The 22,636-nt window shown below is 39.9% G+C and overlaps 2 protein-coding genes across 2 annotated transcripts in view; one reads left to right on the top strand and one right to left on the bottom strand.

Annotated features, from left to right (window-relative positions):
• Positions 1-2,887: 2,887 nt before the first annotated feature.
• Positions 2,888-4,415, top strand: LOC144051109 (small EDRK-rich factor 2-like). Its single transcript, XM_077564908.1, has 3 exons — positions 2,888-3,037; positions 3,817-3,925; positions 4,008-4,415. The coding sequence occupies exons 1-3, from the start codon at positions 3,031-3,033 to the stop codon at positions 4,078-4,080; spliced, it is 189 nt and encodes a 62-aa protein (XP_077421034.1). The 5' UTR covers positions 2,888-3,030; the 3' UTR covers positions 4,081-4,415.
• Positions 4,416-5,839: 1,424 nt separating this feature from the next.
• Positions 5,840-22,636, bottom strand: part of LOC144050396 (semaphorin-4B-like) — a 61,842-nt gene continuing 45,045 nt past the window's right edge. The window contains exons 9-16 of the mRNA XM_077563580.1: positions 22,103-22,260; positions 17,453-17,634; positions 16,058-16,208; positions 15,764-15,974; positions 15,073-15,188; positions 13,165-13,322; positions 12,115-12,206; positions 5,840-10,998 (exon numbers count right to left, since the gene is read on the bottom strand). Of these exons, the coding sequence (XP_077419706.1) occupies positions 10,223-10,998; positions 12,115-12,206; positions 13,165-13,322; positions 15,073-15,188; positions 15,764-15,974; positions 16,058-16,208; positions 17,453-17,634; positions 22,103-22,260 (1,844 nt within the window). The 3' untranslated portion in view covers positions 5,840-10,222. The remainder of the gene's footprint in view (positions 10,999-12,114; positions 12,207-13,164; positions 13,323-15,072; positions 15,189-15,763; positions 15,975-16,057; positions 16,209-17,452; positions 17,635-22,102; positions 22,261-22,636) is intronic.

Below are 22,636 nucleotides of genomic sequence, written 5' to 3'. Positions count from 1 at the left end.
CCTACAGGGACCTTCAAAAAAAAAAAAACGTGAACACATTTGCAAACCAATAAAACCCAACCCAAATAAAAACACACAAAAAAAAAGTAATCACAAATACAAACCAAATGAAACACAACAGCAAATAAAAAAACACAAAATAACAACAAACTACAAAAGTAATCAAAAACACAAAAAAAAGAAACAAAAAAGGAATCGTGGAACATAAATTAAGTAGCAAAATCCACACTGCCATTTCGTCCACTTCCTGTCCAATTAAATACTCAAAAATCAAATTCAATCTCAGAAATTCTAATTCACACTAAAATGGCAGAGATAGGCCTATAGTGTATTTGCATATATCTTCATAATGCAACCCATGGTGCAGTATCACCCCTGCCAAACATTTCCACAAAAAAACTAATTTCTCTGGCTAGTGTCAAAGGGAGTTTGTAGAAGAACGCTGGGGGCGTGAGAGCAAGGTGGTAGACTGGATAGCATCAGCTCTTTCCATCAATCACGAGGGACAGCAGGCAGGACTGAAGTGATGGATGATCAATGCACACACCGCTTCATAATCCGCGTAGAGGCCGGTGCATTTAATAAAATTCATGTCACAGCTATCATTAGTTGCGCTATCTAGTGGAAATACTGGTGAATTGCAAGCAAGCACCTTTCCCACAGATTACGCAAAACAGTGGCACCTACACACCGCTGGAATTCTGTCAAGTATGCTCATTGTAATACACTATAAGAATTAGGGGTGGGAATCTTTGAATGTCTCATGAATCGATTCGATTCCGATTTTTGGGTTTGCGATTCGATTCAGAATCGATTTTCGATTAATGTCGATTTTTTCCCAAATAATTTGATTGACAATGATTTTTGGAATTGTAATGATCTACTCCAGTCTGAATCGCTAATGCTAATTAGCGCACTACTCGTGGCACTTTTATCACTCAAAAGAACGGCTCCACACTGCAAAAAAATTACTTTTATTGGAATAACTTGATCGTGACTTTTTCCTTCTACTCACTAATGTGGCTACAATTTAACAGTGTATTAGACTGTGTGGAACCACACTGCCCCTAAGTGGCCAAATCAGGTACAACATGAACAGCGCTCCAAATAAAGGCACACACAGACAAAGGCAAGACAGTTTAAAATAATTTAAATAAAATTGATTTTGGGACATTTAAAATTTATTTTGAATCGTACTAAATAAGAATCACGATTCTTATGAGAATTGATTTTTTGGCACACCACCTAATAAGAATGTTTTTATATTTTACACCAACCCAGGTTTGAAACCGTTATTTGAAGCCATATGAATAGCGGATGCAGTGCACTGCAATGGCGGAGGTGAGATTAGCCATCAAAGTGAAAATGTTGTCAAGATGGCCAGGTGATACTCATTGCACGAGGAGGCCAAAATAGTTTGGTTGAAGCGTCAAGCGTTTCGGGCCACAGTCGCAAGGAGCAAAACAAGTCTGAGGCAAACATGCTGCGTCGCCAGCAACCTAATAAACTGGACCACAGTGTTTGACTTACTCCTCTACATGCTAACTTTCTTCTTGCTCCAGCACGCAAAGAGCAACCCTTTGACCACCGTCTCATTTCATTACTTTGCTGTTCAGACGAGGCAAGAAGCTCTAGACGTGTGGTGACTCCCAGCACCGCAAAAGTCTGTCTTTCCCTTCTCTCGTGACGGTCAGCTTCGCTGAAATTACATACAGACTGCAGTTCAAAAGGTTTTTAAGGGTTTGTATGAGTCTACATATCAATTTCAGTTATGGGCGGCAACAGACATACTGTTTACAACGAGGTTTTCCAACTTATTGGGCCAAGGTCACCACAACGCCAAACAAAAATGAAAAACTTTCGTAATTTTCCTTGCATCGCAGTTGAGCTGATGCCTATCCCAGCTGAGGGAGAAAACGGCCTATTAAAACTTTTGATATTTTTGTGATGTCGCATTAACTCATTCACTGCCATTGACGGCTATAAACGTCAAAAAATAATTTGAACTATTTCTATTAGTTTAACATTTTTTTACACTTTTGTTAACAAGAGTATGAAACCTATATATTTTTGAATTGTACATTTAGAACAGATATCAAATTTGTGAGTTAACTAGTGAAGTCATGCGATTAATTATGATTAAAAACTTTAATTGCCTGATGCCCTGAAATTTTTATAATGTTTTTTTTATCCATTCATTGTCATTGACGGCTATAAACGTCAAAAATTCATTTTCATACTGGACTGTAGTATGGACACCTTGCATTGGATGAATACAATTATATTTTAGAAATTCAATTGGTAAAATATGACTTTCTTCCTTCATCGAATGTTCACATTAATGCCATACTGTGCTATTTATTTATTTATTTATTTATTTTTCTAAAGACCAAATTGTTTATTCCCTGGTTTATATGAAGTTGTGTTGTGCATGTCAATGGATTTGAATATGTATGCCCTCATACTCGCAAGAAAGGACAGTGATGCTTGTTATTTCCATTGTGTTGGTAAAGGCTTCCCCCTGTTGGTCAGATACTGTCTACGGATTTGATCCTTACTTGCCTAAAGTGCGTGGAAGCATGAACTATGTAGTAATAGTGTGCCGCAGGGTGAATGCCAGAGAAGTACGTTTAAATCTTTATACTTTTCAGAACATTATATGTTACTTGAAAGTGTGTAAAGGTAGGTTTGTCATTGCCATATTTGCATGTATGAATAAAAAAATGTAGTCCAAAATATTAACAAATGTATTATGAAAGGTATTTGTGACTATTGTTACGTATTTGTGACTCTTGTTACGCTTTTATAAATTGTTTGGTACAATATTGGCTCCACAAAATACCTGCCACGGTGCGCATGCGCGCTCTGAACCCGGAATGTTCTCGTTGCTGGGGCCTGTCTAGTGCGCAGACGCAGTTGAGGCGCAGGACAAGCAGGCGAAAGGAGCGACTGGCACAACGCAGAGGGACACTTTGGCCCTTAGGCTGAGCTTTTTGTGGATTTGGGTCGACAGAGGCATCGATTACTAAAATGACCAGTGGGTATCGACATATATAAATTTACCGTAAGGCAATATATACTTCACAGCAACTGCATGCCATGTTCGCAGGCGATTTCTGGCGCCGTCTAATTTCTGGATTAAACGTCACGTATTCTCGCGGGGCTTGGACGTTTTCAAATTTGCCTAAAATAAACTCGCATACCTTTATTTTGTTCCTCTTTAGAGACACATAACACGATCAGTACCTGCGAGTTTAATATTATTTATCGTTAATCTGTTTTACGCTTGTCTGCTGTAGCTAGTATTTGGTCTGGCTACTGTAATTGACTGATACAAATGCTCTGGAAGCGCATCTGTATAATCTATAGCGTCGCATTGGTCACTTAGAAAGACATAAAAAATGTTGCTCGTTAAATAAAGTACATTAGGTTAATATAGGGTGTGTCTAACTTGTTTATTGTGTTGTAGCCTGCTTGACCTGATCCTGTGTTGTGGTTTGAGATGTGAAGCTGCTCCACAGCGCCCTCATGCCACGTCGTCTGCTTTTATTCCCTGCAATACTTGATTCCTCAGTTTTACGACATAACACAATTCAGGGTTACGAACGTCGACTGTTGACTTTTTAAAACCACAGTAAATCATCTAACTCGTAATAAGCTTATTTCTACACACGGCCATATCTGAGAATCTGATGTGCACGGTGCCACAGGTCATTCAGACTGCTAGAATATACAAAGCACTAGAAGACGCTAGGCTAACAGTTAGCTCAGCATGCAATTACATTGTGCTCCTAAATTCTTGTATTTGTTTTTCAGGGGGAAATCAGCGTGATCTTGCGCGCCAAAAGAATGCCAAGAAGGCCAACGAGACCGGCAAAGGGAAGAGAGGTGACGATGGGCTCTCGGCCGCCGCTCGGAAGCAGAGGTACGAGACATTATGTCAAGAAACGTGATTCAATGTTAGATTGGTTTCATCCTAATGACACTTCTTGTGTTTTCCTCACAAGGGATGCTGAAATAATGCAGCAAAAGCAGAAAAAGTCAGACGGCGGAGAGAAAGACAACCCAAAGTCCAAGTGAAGAGCTGATTTCATCCCGTATTCAGCATCCTTCCTGATAAACATAAAAGCCAGTCATGTCTTTTCTTCTTTTTTTTTTTATATTCGAGATTTAACATAGAATTGTGCCTACATTCTCTCCCTATGGCAAATGGCAATGGAATAATTTTTCTGGGGTGAAATTGTTCACCATTAACTCACACTGACGCCAAATGCATGCAGAGGAGCGTCGGTGCTTTTAGCAGCAGGAGAAAGATGAACTATTGTCCACACAGAGCATCATCGTAGCTGTTGTGTTTTTTCTTGTACAAAACATGTCTCCTGATGGTTACAAATAAAGAGTATCTTTGTAGTTCATGCTCGCTTGGCTCATGATATATTGAGGTGAATTGTGTTGGGCAAATATTTTATTTAAATTTTTATTTACTGAAATCTGGTGACACGCCACCAGGTGGCAGCAAAGACCAGTGAGAAATTGGGAAGAGGACGAAAATATTGCAAGTAGAAAACAGGAAGTGGAACTTGGTTCTATAATAGTTCTCCCAAGAAGATGCAAGCAAATAGAATGTAACGGGGCTTAAAACAGTGGGTAACGGCTATTTTATACCATCCAACGCCCCAGCCCCATTACATATTCACACCTTTCTGTTATTCTTGCCTAATTAGCAGTGTGTATTTTGCTGATGGGTTGCAATGTTCGTAAAACCAACTCACTCCAGTTGTGATTCTCTGATGATGTCCAGTATGTCACCATTTTGTTGCCATTTCCATGTGAGGCAGATGAAGCGCCGATGGGAACCAAATGCACAATCAGCCTTTTTCTTCTATTCTTAGGGTTTACTACAATTCCTCTCTAAAACCAGGCACAATCTGCTGGATTTCCTCCTGAGCAATGTGAGACATCAAGCTTACATTAAGATAAGACTCAGTCTAGAAAGATTCTATAGAGTGCAAAGCTCTGTCAAAGGTCAACTTTCAATCCATAGCCTTTATCCTTATTAAGGTGTTAGGTGAGCTGGAACCTATCCCACTAGATCTGCAAACCTGTACAGATTTAATTAAGCCAAAAGTGGAATGCCGTTTTTCCATTGACTCACCTGTAAGACATTAGCATGCATTCAGTCAAAGCAGCATGAACGTCTTCTAGATCACACAACTGACTTGTATGATGGGCTGTGTACTTTTCCATTCTGGTCACATGTCTGAAAATTAGATACTAACCCCCGCCCCCATACAGCTACACAATACAGTGTAGCATTGGAATAATAAACATGATAATAATGGGATAAGTAAAATAGACATGCAAAACAGAACAAGCTTTTCTCCGCATGTAAAATATAAAAATATTTTGAAAAATTATATACATTTTCAGACAAAGAACAAAAATCTAAACATTTGTTTGTCCATATGTAAAATACAAAAATCTATTTCTTTATTATTTTATTTTTTATCCATCCTCAAAAATACAAATTGTAAATTCATTATTTTCTGAAGACAGAAAAACTAACTAGTATGAAGGCTTATCCACATTTAAAAACAATGAGCAATTTACCAAATGTAAAATAATTACAAATAAATTAAAAAGATAATTTATGTACATTTATGAAAAACTTTATAGTATGAGAGCTTTTTTACAATAAAATGTGAACATAGTAATACATTAATAATTTACATTAAGTGTAAAATGAAAAAAAAAACTGTACTAAATAAATTGTCATAATCTGAATATACAAAACAGTAGTTTAATTATTTTAAACATAACAAAACAACTCACACAGGGGTCTGTCAAAAACATTGATTTTATTCATTTATCTTAAAAACTTTAAAATAAAGTGCTTTTTATGTACATTATAACAAAAACAACAGTCACAATTGATCTCCATAATACAAAAAATACAGTTCACAAGTATTTACACAACTAATAATTATAATAACAATAATAATAAAAAATTAAATTAAAAAAAAAGACAAGGGAATCATGCAGGCAAGACCACATTTGTCTACTTTGTTTTTCAGTCAAATTAAGTGTATGGCGTTTAGTTGGATGAGACTGATACGGAATATCGAATGTTAGTTGTATTATGCTGGTCTTTATCATGGGACTGTTTGAAAAAAATAAAAAAATAAAAAAAGCAATGAGGTGGCCATTACAGGAAAATGGCTGTATAATAACACATCTGGCTACATTCATGTCCAGTACAGTGTGTTACATCACTGAGGAGCCACTCAAAACGAAGCAAGCTTAATTGCTCTGGAACAAAAAAGCTTGTCATTAATAAATATGCACGACAACTAAGGCAAAATGGTTTGTGTCATCAGAAAGGCATGTGTGTGCAAAATAATAATTAATGGTTAGCGGTTAACAATGGCAGCGTGACCCGTGTTGTTGTGAATTGTAAATGCTGTAACGTGGTAAAAAAAATAAAAATAAAAGGCAGAACAATGAAGGCATTTAAAAAAAAAAACTTTTATGAGGCTAGCAAGCATATAAAAGCAGGATGTTCTTTTAATCATGTAGTCACGTTTCCACGGATCCTGAATGAATGATTAATGTGTTTAGTGTTATTTTGGCTACAAAGTCTGTGCTGTGTGGACCCACAAGCGACGATGTTAAGTTCCAAATGACACATTTTTGGCACTTTTTAAACTGCAGTGTCAGGTTTTAAGTTATCGAGGCACCATTTCTAGCATTGCTAGCAGCTAGTAGCCTAAGGGGTAGATGCCACGGACTTCCGACTTTCGTTAAGTCACCCACGCCGTTAATGGCCACTGCTGCGACACACAAACAGACCCCCCCAAACAGACAGGCACACACACTACTCACTCGCACCCATCCACCGGAACACGCAACCGCGGGGCACAGGGCGGAAGCGCAAGCACCGGGACGCGGAAGTCCCGCCTCCTCCGTGGCATATACCCCATTATAGTATTAAATGTAATTATTGGCATAGCTATAGTCAACTTTTATTAAACACTAAAACTAGATATCATTCCTGCTTTAATATGCTTGATCCACAAACACCGAGTGTTGAACTGTAGCCTATTGCGGCAGCAAAATATTTTGGGGAGCAAACAGTTCGGTTCTATTCTCTACAACACATCTTTTACACGAGGTTCCTTTAAAATCTCTCTCGCACGCGCACACAATATTAAGCACAGACATTCAATATAATCAAAGCAAAAAAATAAACACAGACCACTTTTTTTTTCTCCGCTCTACGTTGTGCAATCACACTCAACTGCATGTGACAGAACAGCCAGTTGTCAGTTACTCTGTGTTTAAAAGGTTTTCTGCTGAAATAGATACGGCAAGTTTAAAGTTCAGTGAAATGGTGTTGTATATATTTCTAGACGTGGTGCACTATTGTACGGAGTTAGTAATATTGTTATATGTGAGCTTCCTCCATCTTTGGGAAAAGTCTTTTTAAGTCTCGATGGTGTACGCAGAATGTGTCACGATGGTCCCTTTTTTCTCAGTAGTTTTATTGTGGAACTTGACATCCTGTGCAAACATCCTGAATATTTGTGCTTTCACATTGTGAGACTCGAGTAATGGTGAGTTATGTGCAAGCAGAAACCTAGGTGTGTGTATATGTGTGTGTGGGGTAATATTGGAATAATTTTTGGCATTTTCTTCTCAATTACATTCTTTGATCTTTTAATCGATGAAGAAATTTGTCAATTTTTCAAATTCGCTTTCTAAAATAGAAATGAAATGCTTTTCAGAGTAAAGCACTTTTTTTTTTATCCTCAAAATTTGGAGATACATGTTTTACCTGTGGCAGTGCCAAAATAGATCCAGCAGAAGACCAATTTGATATTTGACTAAATTGTGAATAAAAATAAACTGAAGTTTTTGCAAACATTTCCTCGATGTGTCTAACTGACTTCCTGTTTTCGAACATATCTCCAAGTCCACGAACGGCCGCTGAACCAAGTCATTAGTTAGCGTGTGTACTATCGCTGTCTGATAAAAAGCATTTAAAAAATTTGACATTTGAAAAATTTGGAAAAAGTAACAACGATAACTTTTTGACATTTCGTTGAGTCGTCAGGAACAGGAATTCAGGATTTTCCATCAGGCTTATTCGCCCATGAGTTTTGCCTAGCAACAAGTGACCACAAAAAATCATGTGCCGTGTCCAGGTAAAAGCAATTCTGTTGCTTTACATTGTTGTAGCTGCTAGCTAACAGTTTCTAATCATTTTTTACTTCATTTTTTTTTGTGGTCTACGCAATTGAGTACATTGTTGTAGTTAGAGAGACAAACAGTAAGCGAGAGTAGTGTAGTTTTACTGGTATGTCTACCTAAGTGGTCTGCGACCAACCGTTTTTTTTTTTATTCGTATAAAAACGCCACTGAACACAGGATGATACTTTAGAGTCTTTAGCAAAAGCCTCTGTGCACTTTTAACGATCCTAAAATGAAGAAGGTGGGAGTGGTCATCACAACGCAATGGCACTATTGCATTTTGATAAATTGTTGCTTCTTTTTTTTTTTGGCACAGAGCATGGGATGATTCAGTGCGACCCTGAAGATTTTTTTATTTGGACTCCTTGGCTTCCTGTAGTAAGTAAAGCGGGGTATGCACATAGCGACTTCTACACACAACAAGAAAATCCCAAAGTTTGTTCTTACTGCTCTTGCAGATGATCAACACAGCACACATAACAACGCCTGTTGTAGTGCCAAGGCTGACCTGTGAGAGGCAGCATGGTGCATCCGGACAGCCAAAAATACAAAGAAGAAATAGAAGTTGGGTTGAGGCTGTGTTCGGAATCAGTGCTGAAACACTATAGTTGGCCATTAGTAGTGCTGTCTGAATTCATAGTGTGGATCTTCTCTTATCTCTTATCTTATCCCACAAAACAGATAGAAAAGTGGTGAAAAGCAATATATCTCATGATGGTGCTGATACAGAAAAAGTAAATGCATAAAATACAAAATGATGGTTGGACATCATACAGTGCTTTGTTTGCATTAATTTTGTAAAATATACTCAGCTTAAAACAATGTCATGTAATTATTTATATGTTTAATATTTACTACTGCGGCTGAAGTTTGCAATAATGTAATTTATGGCATGCTCGAGTAGTGTTCCAAAACAATGTTTCAGTTCTGGCTTTCCAGTGTCGAGTTTTTTATGCTCTCCTTGCGCTTGAGTCAGTTTCCTTCACGTACATATTCCCCCCTGCTAAATATTTGACAAGGTGTTTATTGCCTCCAGAAGCCACAAGGTGGCGGCAAAACACTACTTACGGACCAATGAAATTCCTCAACTCACTTCAGCAACCTTCCTTGAATCAAGATACCACTAGATGGCGCCAAATCAACACTGTCGTTCAGCAAATAACAGGTCTGGTTAAGGAAAAAAAATCACAGGTTCACTGTAGTCCATTATATAATTTTTTAAAAATTTTTATATGAATTTTACAGTGATTTTGGAGTAGGTAATTAGTGAACGATTCCGAACACAGCCAAAGTTTTTGTTTATCTGGTAACTATATATTGCAGTTTTAATTCTTCTACTTGTCTCCTTGTCTACTTGCACCTGCGCCAGCTTCAGCAATATCTGTTTCACGTCAGGATCGCGGAGACCGTGGATCGGCCCATCTCAGTGTCGAGCACAATATAGAAAATGGCGTAAAATGCTAAATACTGAACAGGTTAATTGCACAGGATCATCTTTTAGATGCCAGACCTTTCCTGGCTTTGAAATGTTATCGGTATGCATGTACCCCGCTTAATGCTCCCGTACCTGCACGCTAGGCGCTCGCCGTCGTGAGTCGACTTCTTCGTTTCGGGCCATACATTCAGGAGGTACGAGTCAGCGCGTTTGGTGTCCTTTTCTCCGCTCCTTTGATCTGTTACGATGTCGTACAGTCTCATCGTCCTTCATCGTCCACACGGCCTTTTGTCCTCCAACCTGAACATGGCGGCTTTTGCGCAGCCGGGGACAGTAGACGCCAAAGGACAATTGACTTGAAGACATAAATAGTGAGAAAGCGTCTTCTGTCTTGCATTGCCACTCTTAGTGGCCATGAGGAAATTGACTAAAACTATCGGAGAGCAGCTGCTAAGTCCTCTCCTCAACCCTGCTGAGCTGCTTTCCCCGTCCCACGCAAAGAAAGGGCGCAAAATAAAAAGCAGCGGGGGTCTCGTCTCACACGATGGAGTCTTTAATCTCCGAGCCTAAGCGCACTCTGGGCCGGGGGCAAGTGGGCGAGTACTCCACGTGGCTCTCCTTGACGTTGAGCGGTCGCCCGTCCGAGGCGTCGGAGAAGCTCTTGCTCTCCGGCGAGGACTCCCGGGTGGGCGTGCTGCAGATGTAGTTGTCGTTGAGCGTCTGGTAGCCCTTGTGGTCCGACGTGGACACGGGGATGGTGTTGCCGTTGAGCGGCAGGCTCTCGGCGGGCTTGCCGGCGATCCTGGGCTTCTTCTGCTGCATGCTGGCGCACTCGCCCTGCTTGAGCATGGACTTCATGTGGTCGCGGTTGCGGTAGATGACGAACAAGGAGAAGACGACGAGCGAGAACGCCAGCAGGGCGCACACCACGATGAGCTCGTTCCAGTACGTCTTGGTGTGGATCTGCTCCGAGCGAGACTCGCCGGGAAGGATCATGACCTCCTCGCGCTTGACGTGCGGCGTGCGCGAGTGGCCCGCCGCCGTCGCCGTGGCGCTCTCCTGCCGGGGTTCCGCTCTCACGCAGTAGTTGGCCAGCAGCTGGCGGAAGTTCTCCTCCTCCGACCAACACTCGTAGGTCTCCGTCTTGTCGACCTGCGCCACCACCACCAGGCTGCCCTCGGGCGTGGCGTACAGGAACTGGCTGGCGCCGTCGCTGTAGCGCCACTTCCTCCGGGCCAGGTTGGAGCGCAGCTTGCAGGGCAACACCCGGAATGTGTTAGTGGGGATTGTGATCAGCTGGCAACGGGACCCACCTGACACAAACAACACATTTGTCCAAATGTAAACAACTTTTAGCAAAGTAAAAGCCACAACATTCTGGTTAATACTGCATTACACGACATTTTTATCCATCTCAGGGGGCGGCCATTTTGCCACTTGCTGTCGAGTGAAGAGGACATTAATGTTGCTCAGGTCTCAGGGAAACAACCAATCACAGCTCAGCTTCAGAGAACAGCTGAGTTGTGATTAGTTGTTGCCTGAGCAACTATAATGTCATCTTCAGTTGACAGCAAGTGGCAAAATGGCCGCCCGCTGGACATCTTAAGCAACAAATGTACCAATAAATACATCAGAGAATCTCTTTACAAATGCTCAATTTAGGAATATTAGTTGGCGAAAAAGTGTGGTTCTTCATTACAAATACAGAACTACATTAAAAAATATTACACAATATTTACCCAACTAACATGTGTGTTTCACATTTTGTAAATATTGACGACAAGTGTTCTTTTTGTAAAGCTGTACCGAAAAGTAACACATTTATTTTTTGATTGCGCCATTAGTGCTGCTTTTTTGAAGCATGTTGAAAATTATTTTATGTGTGAAACAAAACATAAGATTGCATTGGATGGTAAAAACATTATTACCCTTTTTGAATCTAAGAACGAAAAATTGCATGTTTTGTTGGGAAAATTTTATATCCATAAATGTAAATGTCTAAACTCCAAATATTTTTTTGGGTTGAAATTGACAATTATTTTAAATCTCTTAAATTTGTAACAAACAAGAAATTTCATTTGATAATTAATGTCCATGCAGAATTATTTAAAAAAAATATCTCTTGAAGCTAACTGAATATTATTGTTCATATTATTCCCCCGTGTTTTTATTTATTATAATTTTTTTTCTATGGGATGCATGTAAATTGGATTGACTGATATCTGTATTATTAATCTAGGTTTAATAAATGTTATTAAAAAAAAAACATGGCCACCCCCTGAGATGGATAAAAATGGCTGGATTTTGCTTCATAACTCATTCCATAAATATTAATCACAATGTAATGTTTAGACTAGTGAGGTCACAGATAACATATTTTTGCCAAGAAATATTTAAGGTTGACTTCACAATAAAACAATCACACTCACGGGGAGGAGCTGGTCGGGTAGATCTGGGGCCGGAGAAGGTCCGGTTACAAATGGACAAAGTGTCAGCCTCCTCCACATCTTGCTGCCAGTGGCTGAGACAGAACATGACATAGAAAAACACCCACAGCTGCACTTAAGTGACATGTTGTGCGCACATGCTCTTCCATCTACCGCAAGTCTTTCATTAACGGCGTGATCACAGTGCCAGTTCGGAGTGACAAAGGGGAACAATCTTCTTTTTAACAGCATCGTGTGCAAGCTCATAATGTGAGCGGTGGCCTGTTTTTTATTTGTTTTGGTACACAGTGTGGAACCACTTAATTGTACGTTACAGTGCGTATGATAATTCAGCCTTCAAAAATGTGCCCTCTTAAAACGTCAGAAGTCACACCAGTCATGATGACATCTGGTCGGCCACCATCAAATGGTTAGCGCCGAAGGTTTTATTTTATTTTATTTTTTTGTGACAAGAAGCAAATTAAATTGCTGTCCACCCTGTCGTAAAGAGGTAACCGCCCCTTTAAGAAACCCTCTGATGTTTTCAGTGACATAATGACCAGCATTTTATTCAATACAGGCTGAGTAGTAGCAAAATATTAACACTTATGTTTTGTAATTTTCACCCTATTTTGTGGGTGGGTGTTGTCAAAACTGTCAACCTTAACATGTCCACTCTGTCATCATAGTGAAATATCAATTGATATAAAAGCCTTTCAGACAAACAGTTTAGACTAGTCAGCTTGCTAATTGAATCATGTTGTTAAGTCAAGGTTCATATGCTCAAGGTAACATTAGCCAAAACATGTCCACCCTGTCATTGTCCACCCCGGAAAGCGAGACTGATACACATTTCTAACATCTACCTAATCCAATGAAATATACATTTCTATGGAAAATTCTCAATGTATTTGTCATAAAGGCCCTTTCTGACTAAATTGGCTCTATTATCATATGTATTATTTGTATTTATCATGTGATAGTTTTTTATTTAACAGTCGGCACCCTCAGCAACACCTTTTGTTCTTTCTACTTCCCTACATGCCACCCTACCTGTCAGGCGGTGCCATCCTGACATCCCGGCAAAGGCGTCCGGTCCAGGCGCAGTAAGGGTCTCTGGACAGGACACACTCTCCACAGCTTAGGTAGTTTGAGCAGTTGGCCACGGGGACCTCCACCAGGCCCGAGTAAGACGACACAAACAGAAGGCCCTGCACAACAGGACAAAATGTGTATGTTAATCGGAACGATCCAGCTTTTCATATTTCCGCAAAATAACAAACACACATCTACTCCTTCCATTTTGTTGTCATAAAGGTCACAGGGTGAGCTGGAGCCTAATACCAGCTGACTTTGGGTAAGAAGTTGAGCACACCATGGACTGGTCCGCAACCGATCACAGGGCACATTTAGACAAGGCAACCAGTCTCATTCACAGCCATGGATAATGGTGAGCCTTCAGTGATTCTAACAGGCATGTTTTTGCAATAGCACAGTATCGAGGGACAAGCACTGTATCCATGTGAAAATGGCAGCAAAGCCCTAGGTCTCAAAATATTAGACGGGGGGGTGGACAGAGAGTGGCTAATGGGTGGCCATGGCCCCTCCTGGCCATCATGTAGTACCGCCCCTGTTTGAACACCCAATCTCAAAACTGAGGCACACATTTATTTATTTATTTATTTATTTATTTATGTTCGAGAGAGCTCAGTATTGTTCATTCAGTAATTTTCTCTCTTTAAAAAAAAAAAATATATATATATATATATATATATATATATATATATATATTTTGTATGTGCATGTGCGTGTGTGTGTGTGTGCATGTGTGCGTGTACTCATTAATTCACCTAAAACCTATTAAAAATCCCATACCGTTCACCTAAACCGAATACTTCAGAATCCAGCTAGAGTCGTGAGGTTGTCAGGAAACCCGAGGAAGGATCAAAGAAAAGAAAGAAAAGTGAAACCAGCACCGACCAGAGTCTTTCACCAACCCCAGAAACATCTAAATTCCAACAAATTAGGGAGACCTCACAATCTCACCAATATAATACACAGTGCTGGAGATGGCATACATGTCATGTTTGTGTTTTGGTCAGTCCATATAAGCAGTTTGAATTACTAATAATAATGGCTTGCTTCTCTATATTATGTAAAATGAATGAGCAAAATGTTATTATAACCAATGTTTTATTGTTGAGTTCCCCCCCAGAGATTCAAAGTACTTAAATGAAGCTTTGTTCATTTTTTTCCCCCAAGTGTTGGAATTTCATTTTGGTATTCTTTACAACCGCACACAAGCACATGCAGAACATGCAAACTCCACAAAGGAAGGCTCGCGTTGATTACGACCCAAAGTTTCAGAGCCGCAAGGCAGCCGTGCCGAACGCTATACCTCTGTGCTGCCTCACGCCAAAAACAATTACATAGTTTAAAACAATTGAAGTAAATAGAGCACAAAAACTGTCCAGATGTTCTCTTGCTTGGCGCCAGCAGGGTAGTTAAATTGGAGGCGACCACGCATACACGCAATATTGCCCTCAACTCATTTGACCAGCTTTGATGCGCACGCCATGGAGTCTATATTAAGGCTGTCTTTCCCAGTTGCGTATTAAACAAACATTACTGAATCATCTTGTTTGTCTTTCATCCGCCAGAATACATGGGAAAGTATCTCGGCCTTTATTAGAATGACATAATCTTTCGATAAGAGTCCATTTTGGCCCCTGGGAGAGGCTATTATGTCATAAAGAAAGGAAGGTAATGAAATTGAGCTGCGGCTAAAACACCAGCGAGGATCATAAACTCTGCTCCAGATGGCCAAATAACTCTTAAGAAAATGCGGCAGGACGGCCCCGGAGGGAAAGGATGTCTTCAGGCTGCTCGGTAAATTTAGCTCTCGTGCTGTTTTTTCTTTAAACGAATTATAATCTAAAAAGATCTGCAAAATGTATTTACCCTCTGAGGGTCCAGTTCGATGTGCTGCACGGGCTGCGGTTCGGGAAACAGAACCATCTCCTCGATGATGTGCATCTTGTCGTTGGCGTTGACAGCCTTGTGCAGCTTCCCGTCATCTGCACACAAAAAAAAAAAAATTGGGTTGCCGGTTTGAAACCCGCCACATGCTAAAACTATGGACTAGAAAATCTGTGAGTCAGCTTTTATGCACATCTCCCACGCTAAGTTTCTCTACCCATGGCATGATTAACTAGGCTGGGTGAAGATCCAAAGCCACTTTCAATGATGATGGCTAGAGTACACCGTCTGAAACCCGATTACGCAAAAAATAACAAATAAAATAATACCGCCCCCACCCCCTCAACACCCCCACACACACATTAGACACTCTAGCTATTATGTCAAAGTCAACAGGTAAGCAGAGCTGCCTTGAGTTGTTGTATAATACCGGACCTAATTTTAGCTAGACAAGAAAAGCAGGCTACAGACATGTTATTAAGACAGTTGGGAACGTTTAGGAATTGTGAAAATAATATATGATATATGTATGATATCATTTAATATAAGACAAACATTTATTTGAACCCCCCCATGACCCCCCCCCCCCCCCCACACACACACACTGTGTAGTACAGTTTAGTTCTATAAAGTATAAAGCATGACACAGAATATATATATATTTTTTTCCAACCTGTTCCAATGAAGAGCACATCGTACGCCCTCTCCATGCCCTGGATCTTGTGAACGGCGATCTGCGTGTAGCGCACGCTGCGTTTCAGCAGCAAAGGGGCGCTGCGGATCACGCTGTCCATCAGGAAATGGTCCTTGACAAAGTTGAGCACCTTGTCGGGCATGTGTAAGGACGACTGGATTCCCATTTGCCTGGCGTGGTTGGTCACACACTACGCGGGCGGGGGAATACGAGGTGAATAATTAAATACACGTTCATCCAAAGAAGCGAGTATGCATTTGTGACGCAACTCACCGCTCCGGGTCGCGGTTCTGGTGCAGGGTGGTTGTACGTGTACCACTGCTGGGTCTCCCTGTTGACCTGCCTGTAGCGCCCACTGAAGGCCCGCTCCACCTGTGCCATGGTGAAGGCACAAACTGCAGAGCTGCCCGATGCTCCTTTGTACCTGTCAACAAAGTTACAAACTGAAATAGTGTTGTACGTGATGTGCCATTGAATAAGTAATGTGGTTGCTATGACACCTTTAATAAGTAAAAAGTGGTCTGCTGTCAATGCTTTTGTTATGGCTAATAGTAGAGATAGAGACCTGTCTGGCAACCTACAAAATGAGGACTAAAACTACACTTATAGTTTATAGTTGTCCAATATTCACGGGGGATTGGGACTTTGCAGACCTGCGAACAGCAAATAATCGCGCTGAAGAAAAAAAAATTGGAGAGAAAAAATATATTTTAAATAACTATATTTGTAACAAAAAAAAAATCTTGACTAAGTGGGGATATACTGCAAATTAAGTGATTAAAAAAAAACAGCATTATTCCACCTCGAACGAATAACATTTAATTATTAAAAATATATTGAAAAAAAACAGCTGAACTTTATTTCTAGTGCATTTTAAAACAACCATTGCTGTATACAAAGTGTTGTACATGGAGTAAAAAATAATCACACAATAACTTATTATTATTAAACATATTTGTAAATTTCAAGATTTTTAAAGATATTACTCTTTGTATTTATTTTTTAAAATTTTGATCTCAATCAGTTAGAATACAATATGTTTTCATTTTTTTCTGATAAATTAGTTTTACCTGTGTTTTAATTAGTAGCTACATTTCTAATAACATTTATAGTTAAATTAATGTATTTTAATTTATTTTAAGTGTGTTTTGTATTTAATGTTAATGTACCGGTAATTCATAATTATTTTTTTGTTTCGCTAATGTATTTTGTTAAGTTAATTTTCATAATTTTTTTTTAGAATTGTAGTTATTTTTTTCATAATTTTCACAAAAAGCATACTATTAAATTGAAATAACACTCAGTGAAGAAAATAGTACTTTTTAGCTCTGAATACATTGCAAAAAAAAAAAGCTAAACAAATTGTAAAAATTACAAAAACAGATAAGAGATTTAATTTATTTGAATTAGAAATATTTTTTTTTAGTAAAAGTAATCGAGAGATGTTTGCCATGACTTTTTAGAGATTATTTGAGATTGTTCAGTGTAGTGTCATAAGTGCCTGATGAGGTTAAAAAAAATGCGTTGTCATATTTACAAGATAAAAAGTATTTGATAAAAGTCACATGGTATTTCGCCACAGTATATACTGTTTTAAAAATATATATTTTTTAAAATCAAACCGGCCAACCACAGGATAATGTAACCACCTATCTTTGTGTGTCTTACCACTGTGACGTGAAGACGCCGTAGAAGACGGTGCTCTCCCAGCTGTCCCCCATGGGCTTCAGGACAAACATGTCCTGGATGATGTTGAAAGGGAATCCGTCGTCAGGCAGGGAGCACAGAAGCTGGGCCTTCAGGAAGGTGGTCCACTTCTTTTGGAGGACGCGCTCGCCACCTCTGTCGCCCTGGAAACAAGTGTCAACAAATATGTTCACAATTGGCGGACATTTTAGGCAATTTTATGCATCCATGGCAACAGCGTGGGGAACACCCTTTTCTACTGTTGGCTGTAGAAAAACTTTTTTTCCTGGTGAAAGAAGAGAGTCTATACTGTACTTTCATTTGATAGATTTGGATACCGATCGTAATATTCTGTGACTGGCAGTGGATTTTAATGAAAGCTTTTAGGGTCGTGCCTCCCTCCTTCCCCTCAAGATTTAGCGGAGACAGGAAAAATCTTCACATAAACATTTGTGGACAACCTCGTAGGGCCCTGCTAATTATCAGGGATCCTGTAAACACGCAGCCAAGCGAGCCAGCAGCCAGGTGGCTCGTGCGAGGGCGGAACCAAAAACAGCCAAATCTCAAGGCAAGTTGCAGCAGCGTGAGGGCCTCAATAACCCTGAACTCCCTTACAAGAGCGCAGGGGAGGGAAGAACATGTAGGAATTGGAACACTCCCTCCCGCTGCCAGCTCTTAAACATGAACAATCATCTCGCTGCGTGTTGAGGTGAGGCCTGGTGGGACTGCTGCAGGCCTGGGAGCCAATTAGGCTGCACTACGGTAGCCTTTGCTCGTACAGTAATGAGGCGCAAGCATTCCTGCTCTTTCAGCTGTCCACTGCTCTTGTTAAGTATGCTTGTAGTGTACTTTTACATGGGGGCGACTCCCCCAGATAGCTGGACTGTGAAATTACAATAAAATGACAGTGAGGTTGGGCTTTAGGGTGAATTCAAAAGTTTTGAGATCGTCAAATTTTCACCTGTAAAATTTTCCGCACTATAAGGCGCACCTAAAAGCCTTTCATTTTCTTAGAAGCCGACAGTGCGCCTTATAACCTAATGCACCTTATATGTGGATCAATATTGGTTAAGTACGCTCCATCTAGTAGATGCTTAACTCTTTGACTGCCAGACGTTTTCAGAAAAGGGATGCCGTGGGTGCCAGCCGATTTAAGCATTTTTGACTGATCTTTCAAGGTCCACAGAAAATTATGTGTTTGGACTATGGAAACACACATACTACCAAATGAAAGATTGGACTCTCATCTTTCATCAGAAAAAAAAGTTTGTTTCTACCTTATTCTGTTTTTCAGTAATCAATAATAGAAAATGGTTAGTTTCACCTCTGTTTTGATAAAAAAAACGTCTTTAAACGTCTTTGGCACTCCTCCATAGGATTTTACTAAACGTTATTTAATGTTTTTGGCAGTCAAAGAGTTAACGCAAACCCAGCCACTACAGTAGCTTCTATTCTATGCGCCTTATAATGCGGTGCACCTTATATATGATTTTTATTTTATTTTTTTAGGGCCATTAATTAAAGGTGCGCCTTATAATCCGATGCGCCTTATAGTGCGGAAAATACGGTAGTTCATTTTTCCTAACATGTTGTCAAGTTACAGTAAAAGAGTGCATTGATGTCAATAGTTATTGTATGAAGTACAGAAAGACTGAAATATATAAATAGAAATGGGTCATGAATTATAAAATGTCTCAAAAAGGAAATGACATAAGTGTGCACATTGTTTTCAGTTCACCAATACTAATAGTAATATCACGATACAGCAATTACGTAATAATTTCCTTGGAAAACATGTCCTTTTCCACAGTAATCATACATAATTGAATTAGGGGAAAAGAAAAAATGATTTTTCCATTTCACTGAAAAGCAGATACGTCCAATTAACGTGGAAACCCCCAATGATTAACTGCTAAATATCTTATAAAAATTAGGATAATAGGATGGCTAGATGAATGAAACAACGGTTTTCCGTCCTTCTCAGCTATTAAAAATAGATTAAAATCAAAACACTTTCCCACAAATCTCACAATGTCATCAAAACATTACCTTCATAGTTCACATGGAAATTTGCACAGACGGAGTTTAGCCACCTGATTGTCTTGTTTTCCCACGCTTGCACCCCCCCACCCCCCAAAAAAAACACGTAATGAAGACTCTAATAGCTGTGAATGTGACAATAATTGTTTTGTGTTTCCTTTGCAATTGGCTAGCGTCCATTCCACGGCTTTGACATCTGATGCTGTTGTATCGATAACTGTATTGCGCTATATCGCCATTTTCTCCCACCCCTGACAAAAAGCAGCAGTGTTACGCTCAAGTGAGTAATCCGCCACCTTTTCCACATCCCCACATCCATCCAGTGTGCACACCTGAATAAACACCGGAAAGCCTGAGTGGGAGAAAGGGAGGAGGACACGTCGGAAAAGAAAAACAACAACAATTCTCGAGCGGAATGACTTGGCGAGGACGAGCAAAACAGTAGTAGGAACACGGCGGGAAACCTTCAAAGATGTTCAAAGATGGTCCGCTTTATCTGACAGCGCACACCCTGGGCTGCGGGGGAGTCTGCCAAGATTAAATAAACACTATTAAAAAACAAACATTTGAAATAGCCTGTGCTTAACATGGAGAAGGGAATGGGTGCATGTTGTCGGTATTTTGTTTGAATTACCAAATGTTGCATCGTTAAAGTAAATTAATATCACCCAAAAAAAAACAAAAAACCTGTCATTGATCATAAATCGGAATGTTAGGCGCATTTCCACCACCGGTAAGCCCCCGACAAAAGAAAAATCTTTAATACTGAACAAAAGCTGAATGGCTAATAACCTTTCACCGGTAAGACATTTTTGGCTATTTTCAAATGTTCTTTATTAGCAGATGTTTTGACATTGACAAAAACAGTAAACCTCAAGTATGACTTATTTTCCGTTTCTATGCATTGTCATTGCCGGAAATGTTGCCGTCAACATGCTGCCTCCAGTGCAATAAAAGCCCATTGGAAAGAAACACACACAGTTTGGGGTTACATTCACAGTCATTTCCATATACAGAACCCAAAGAACGCACCGCCGCACCCCCAGCAGCCAGCCGAGCGCCAAAGCTTAGCCTTGCGGGAGTGAGTCATTAAGCTGTCGTTTAGATTTCATGCTGTCCCCCTCCCGACCAATACGCACAATAGCAGCGCTGGTGAACAACAGCAGGAGGCGTTGGCCTTGTGGCAAGAACGCAGAATGCACCTTTACATAAAAGAAGCCAGGCAGCCATTTCATTGATTAGCAAGCAGTTCCATGATGAGTGAGTTTGTATTGTGGCCAAATCCTCATCATTATTAACAGGAACTGTTTTCCATTGCAAACATATTTTACAGTTGACATATTTTGTATTAAATATTTTTTTTTTTACAAAAAGTAAATGATGTCTACATCAATTGTGTTGTTACTCTTATGTTTGGAATAGTACAACTAAAGTAAAAGTAGTACGCCATATAATTACTTGAGTAAGAGGACGTGCAGTATTCTGTGAAAAAAAAAACTACGAGTGCCGAGTGTCCTATGAGTAACATAGATTTGATAAATATTTATATAGTGCATGAATGACAAATGGACAAAAATATCACTTTAAAATAATATATATTTTTCACTAAAATAACAAAGTAAGCCCAATTAATGGCCTTAAAGCTGCTTTTTGTAACAATTTGCCCAAAAATATCTTTACAATCGCTTTTTCATTTGACCATTTATGACTGGAACATCTTCTAATTAATAGATTAACACCTTAGCTGTTCACAATGGGTACTCCTGCAAGCCTCTGGCTAATAGTTTTCAGACTGGATCCGGGTTCGAATTTCCCGCCCTCTGTTTGCGGATGTGACATCATGTGCGCGTTGTGTACTGAAGAAGGGTACACTGCATGCAGTTTAATTTTTGGGCCACAGGTGGCAGTAGCGATTCAAAATGGATTTTTCTGCATTAAAGCTACTGAACTAGAATATTCCATTTCGAATCTCTACTGCTACCTGCTGACGAAAAATGAAACTGCACATACCGTTTTTCACATACACACCAAGCACATTACGTCACATCCGCAGACAGGGCGCGGAAAATTCTAACCCCAATCCAGTCTGAAAACTATTGGCCAGACAGAGGCTTGCAGGAGTACCCATTGTGAACAGCTAAGGTGTTAATCTACTAATTAGAAGGCATTTCACTCATAAATGGTCAAATACAAATCTTATTGTAAAGTTATTTTGGGGAAAAAAGTTCCATATTGCAACTTTAACTTCCTCTATTGAAACACATGAATGCATGACCAGAAATGTTGTCATCATTATCCAATGTACACAAAGCAATACTATGTTTGCAGGTGAGGAAGGCAGTGCAGAAGTTGATGACACATAAAAAAAAAAGTAAGAACACAAAATGTGCTGAAAACAAGTTTGTACAGTCAGACAGAAAAAGCTGGTGATGCACGATTTTCCATCACGCTTCATGCATGTTCCAACGTGGGAGCGTCCCGCCTTTCTCTGTGCATGGCAATTGTATCCACGTTAAAGACAAAGGCAGCTGGAAGCCCGCCGTGTCTGTTTTTTTTGTTGCTTTTTGTGCAGCCGACCGGGTGTCGTCTTACCTTGCACACGCGAGCAATCCTCGACACAATGGTGTTGTCGAAGAAGTCAAATTCCTTCCCCGCCTCGCTGAAGAAGAAGTAAACCTTGTCGTCATCGCCCACGGGGTTCCCTATTGGCTGACTCTCTTCTATGTAAGCCGAGCCCACAAAGACGGGATCTGTGGAAGAAATAGAGCAAAACAAACAAAACCTGTATCATTGTGTTTTGCTTTTTTTTTTACATTGCTTTTGTTGCAAAATGTATAAAGAAGTCAGTCCTGGGAGAGTAAATGGAACTTAAAGCCCGGCTGTAATTGCACTCAGATGTGTCATCAGCATGAATTACCTACAGATCCAAATAGACAAGAGGCCTTAATTGTGCACAGCGCTTACAAAGAGCATGTGTGCCCATTGAAGTCGGCCATCTAAAGTCCTCGCTGCATGCATTAAGTGACTTGCTAATAAGCACTACAGATACATAATGGCAAATAATGAGTTTTCTGTCACCCAAGTTGGGTTTGATGCTTTTTTTGTTTTTTTAAAAAGTTGCAATTC

Source organism: Vanacampus margaritifer, chromosome 4 (genome assembly GCF_051991255.1).
Source record: "Vanacampus margaritifer isolate UIUO_Vmar chromosome 4, RoL_Vmar_1.0, whole genome shotgun sequence".
Classification (NCBI taxonomy): Eukaryota; Metazoa; Chordata; class Actinopteri; order Syngnathiformes; family Syngnathidae; genus Vanacampus; species Vanacampus margaritifer.
Note: the sequence above shows the minus strand (reverse complement) of the source record. Positions and strands in the feature narration are given on the sequence as shown.

Excerpts from the sequence above, each read along its gene's own strand:
- LOC144051109 (XM_077564908.1), top strand. Across the intron at positions 3,926-4,007 it reads GCCGCCGCTCGGAAGCAGAG|GGATGCTGAAATAATGCAGC; the intron begins GTACGAGACATT and ends TTTCCTCACAAG.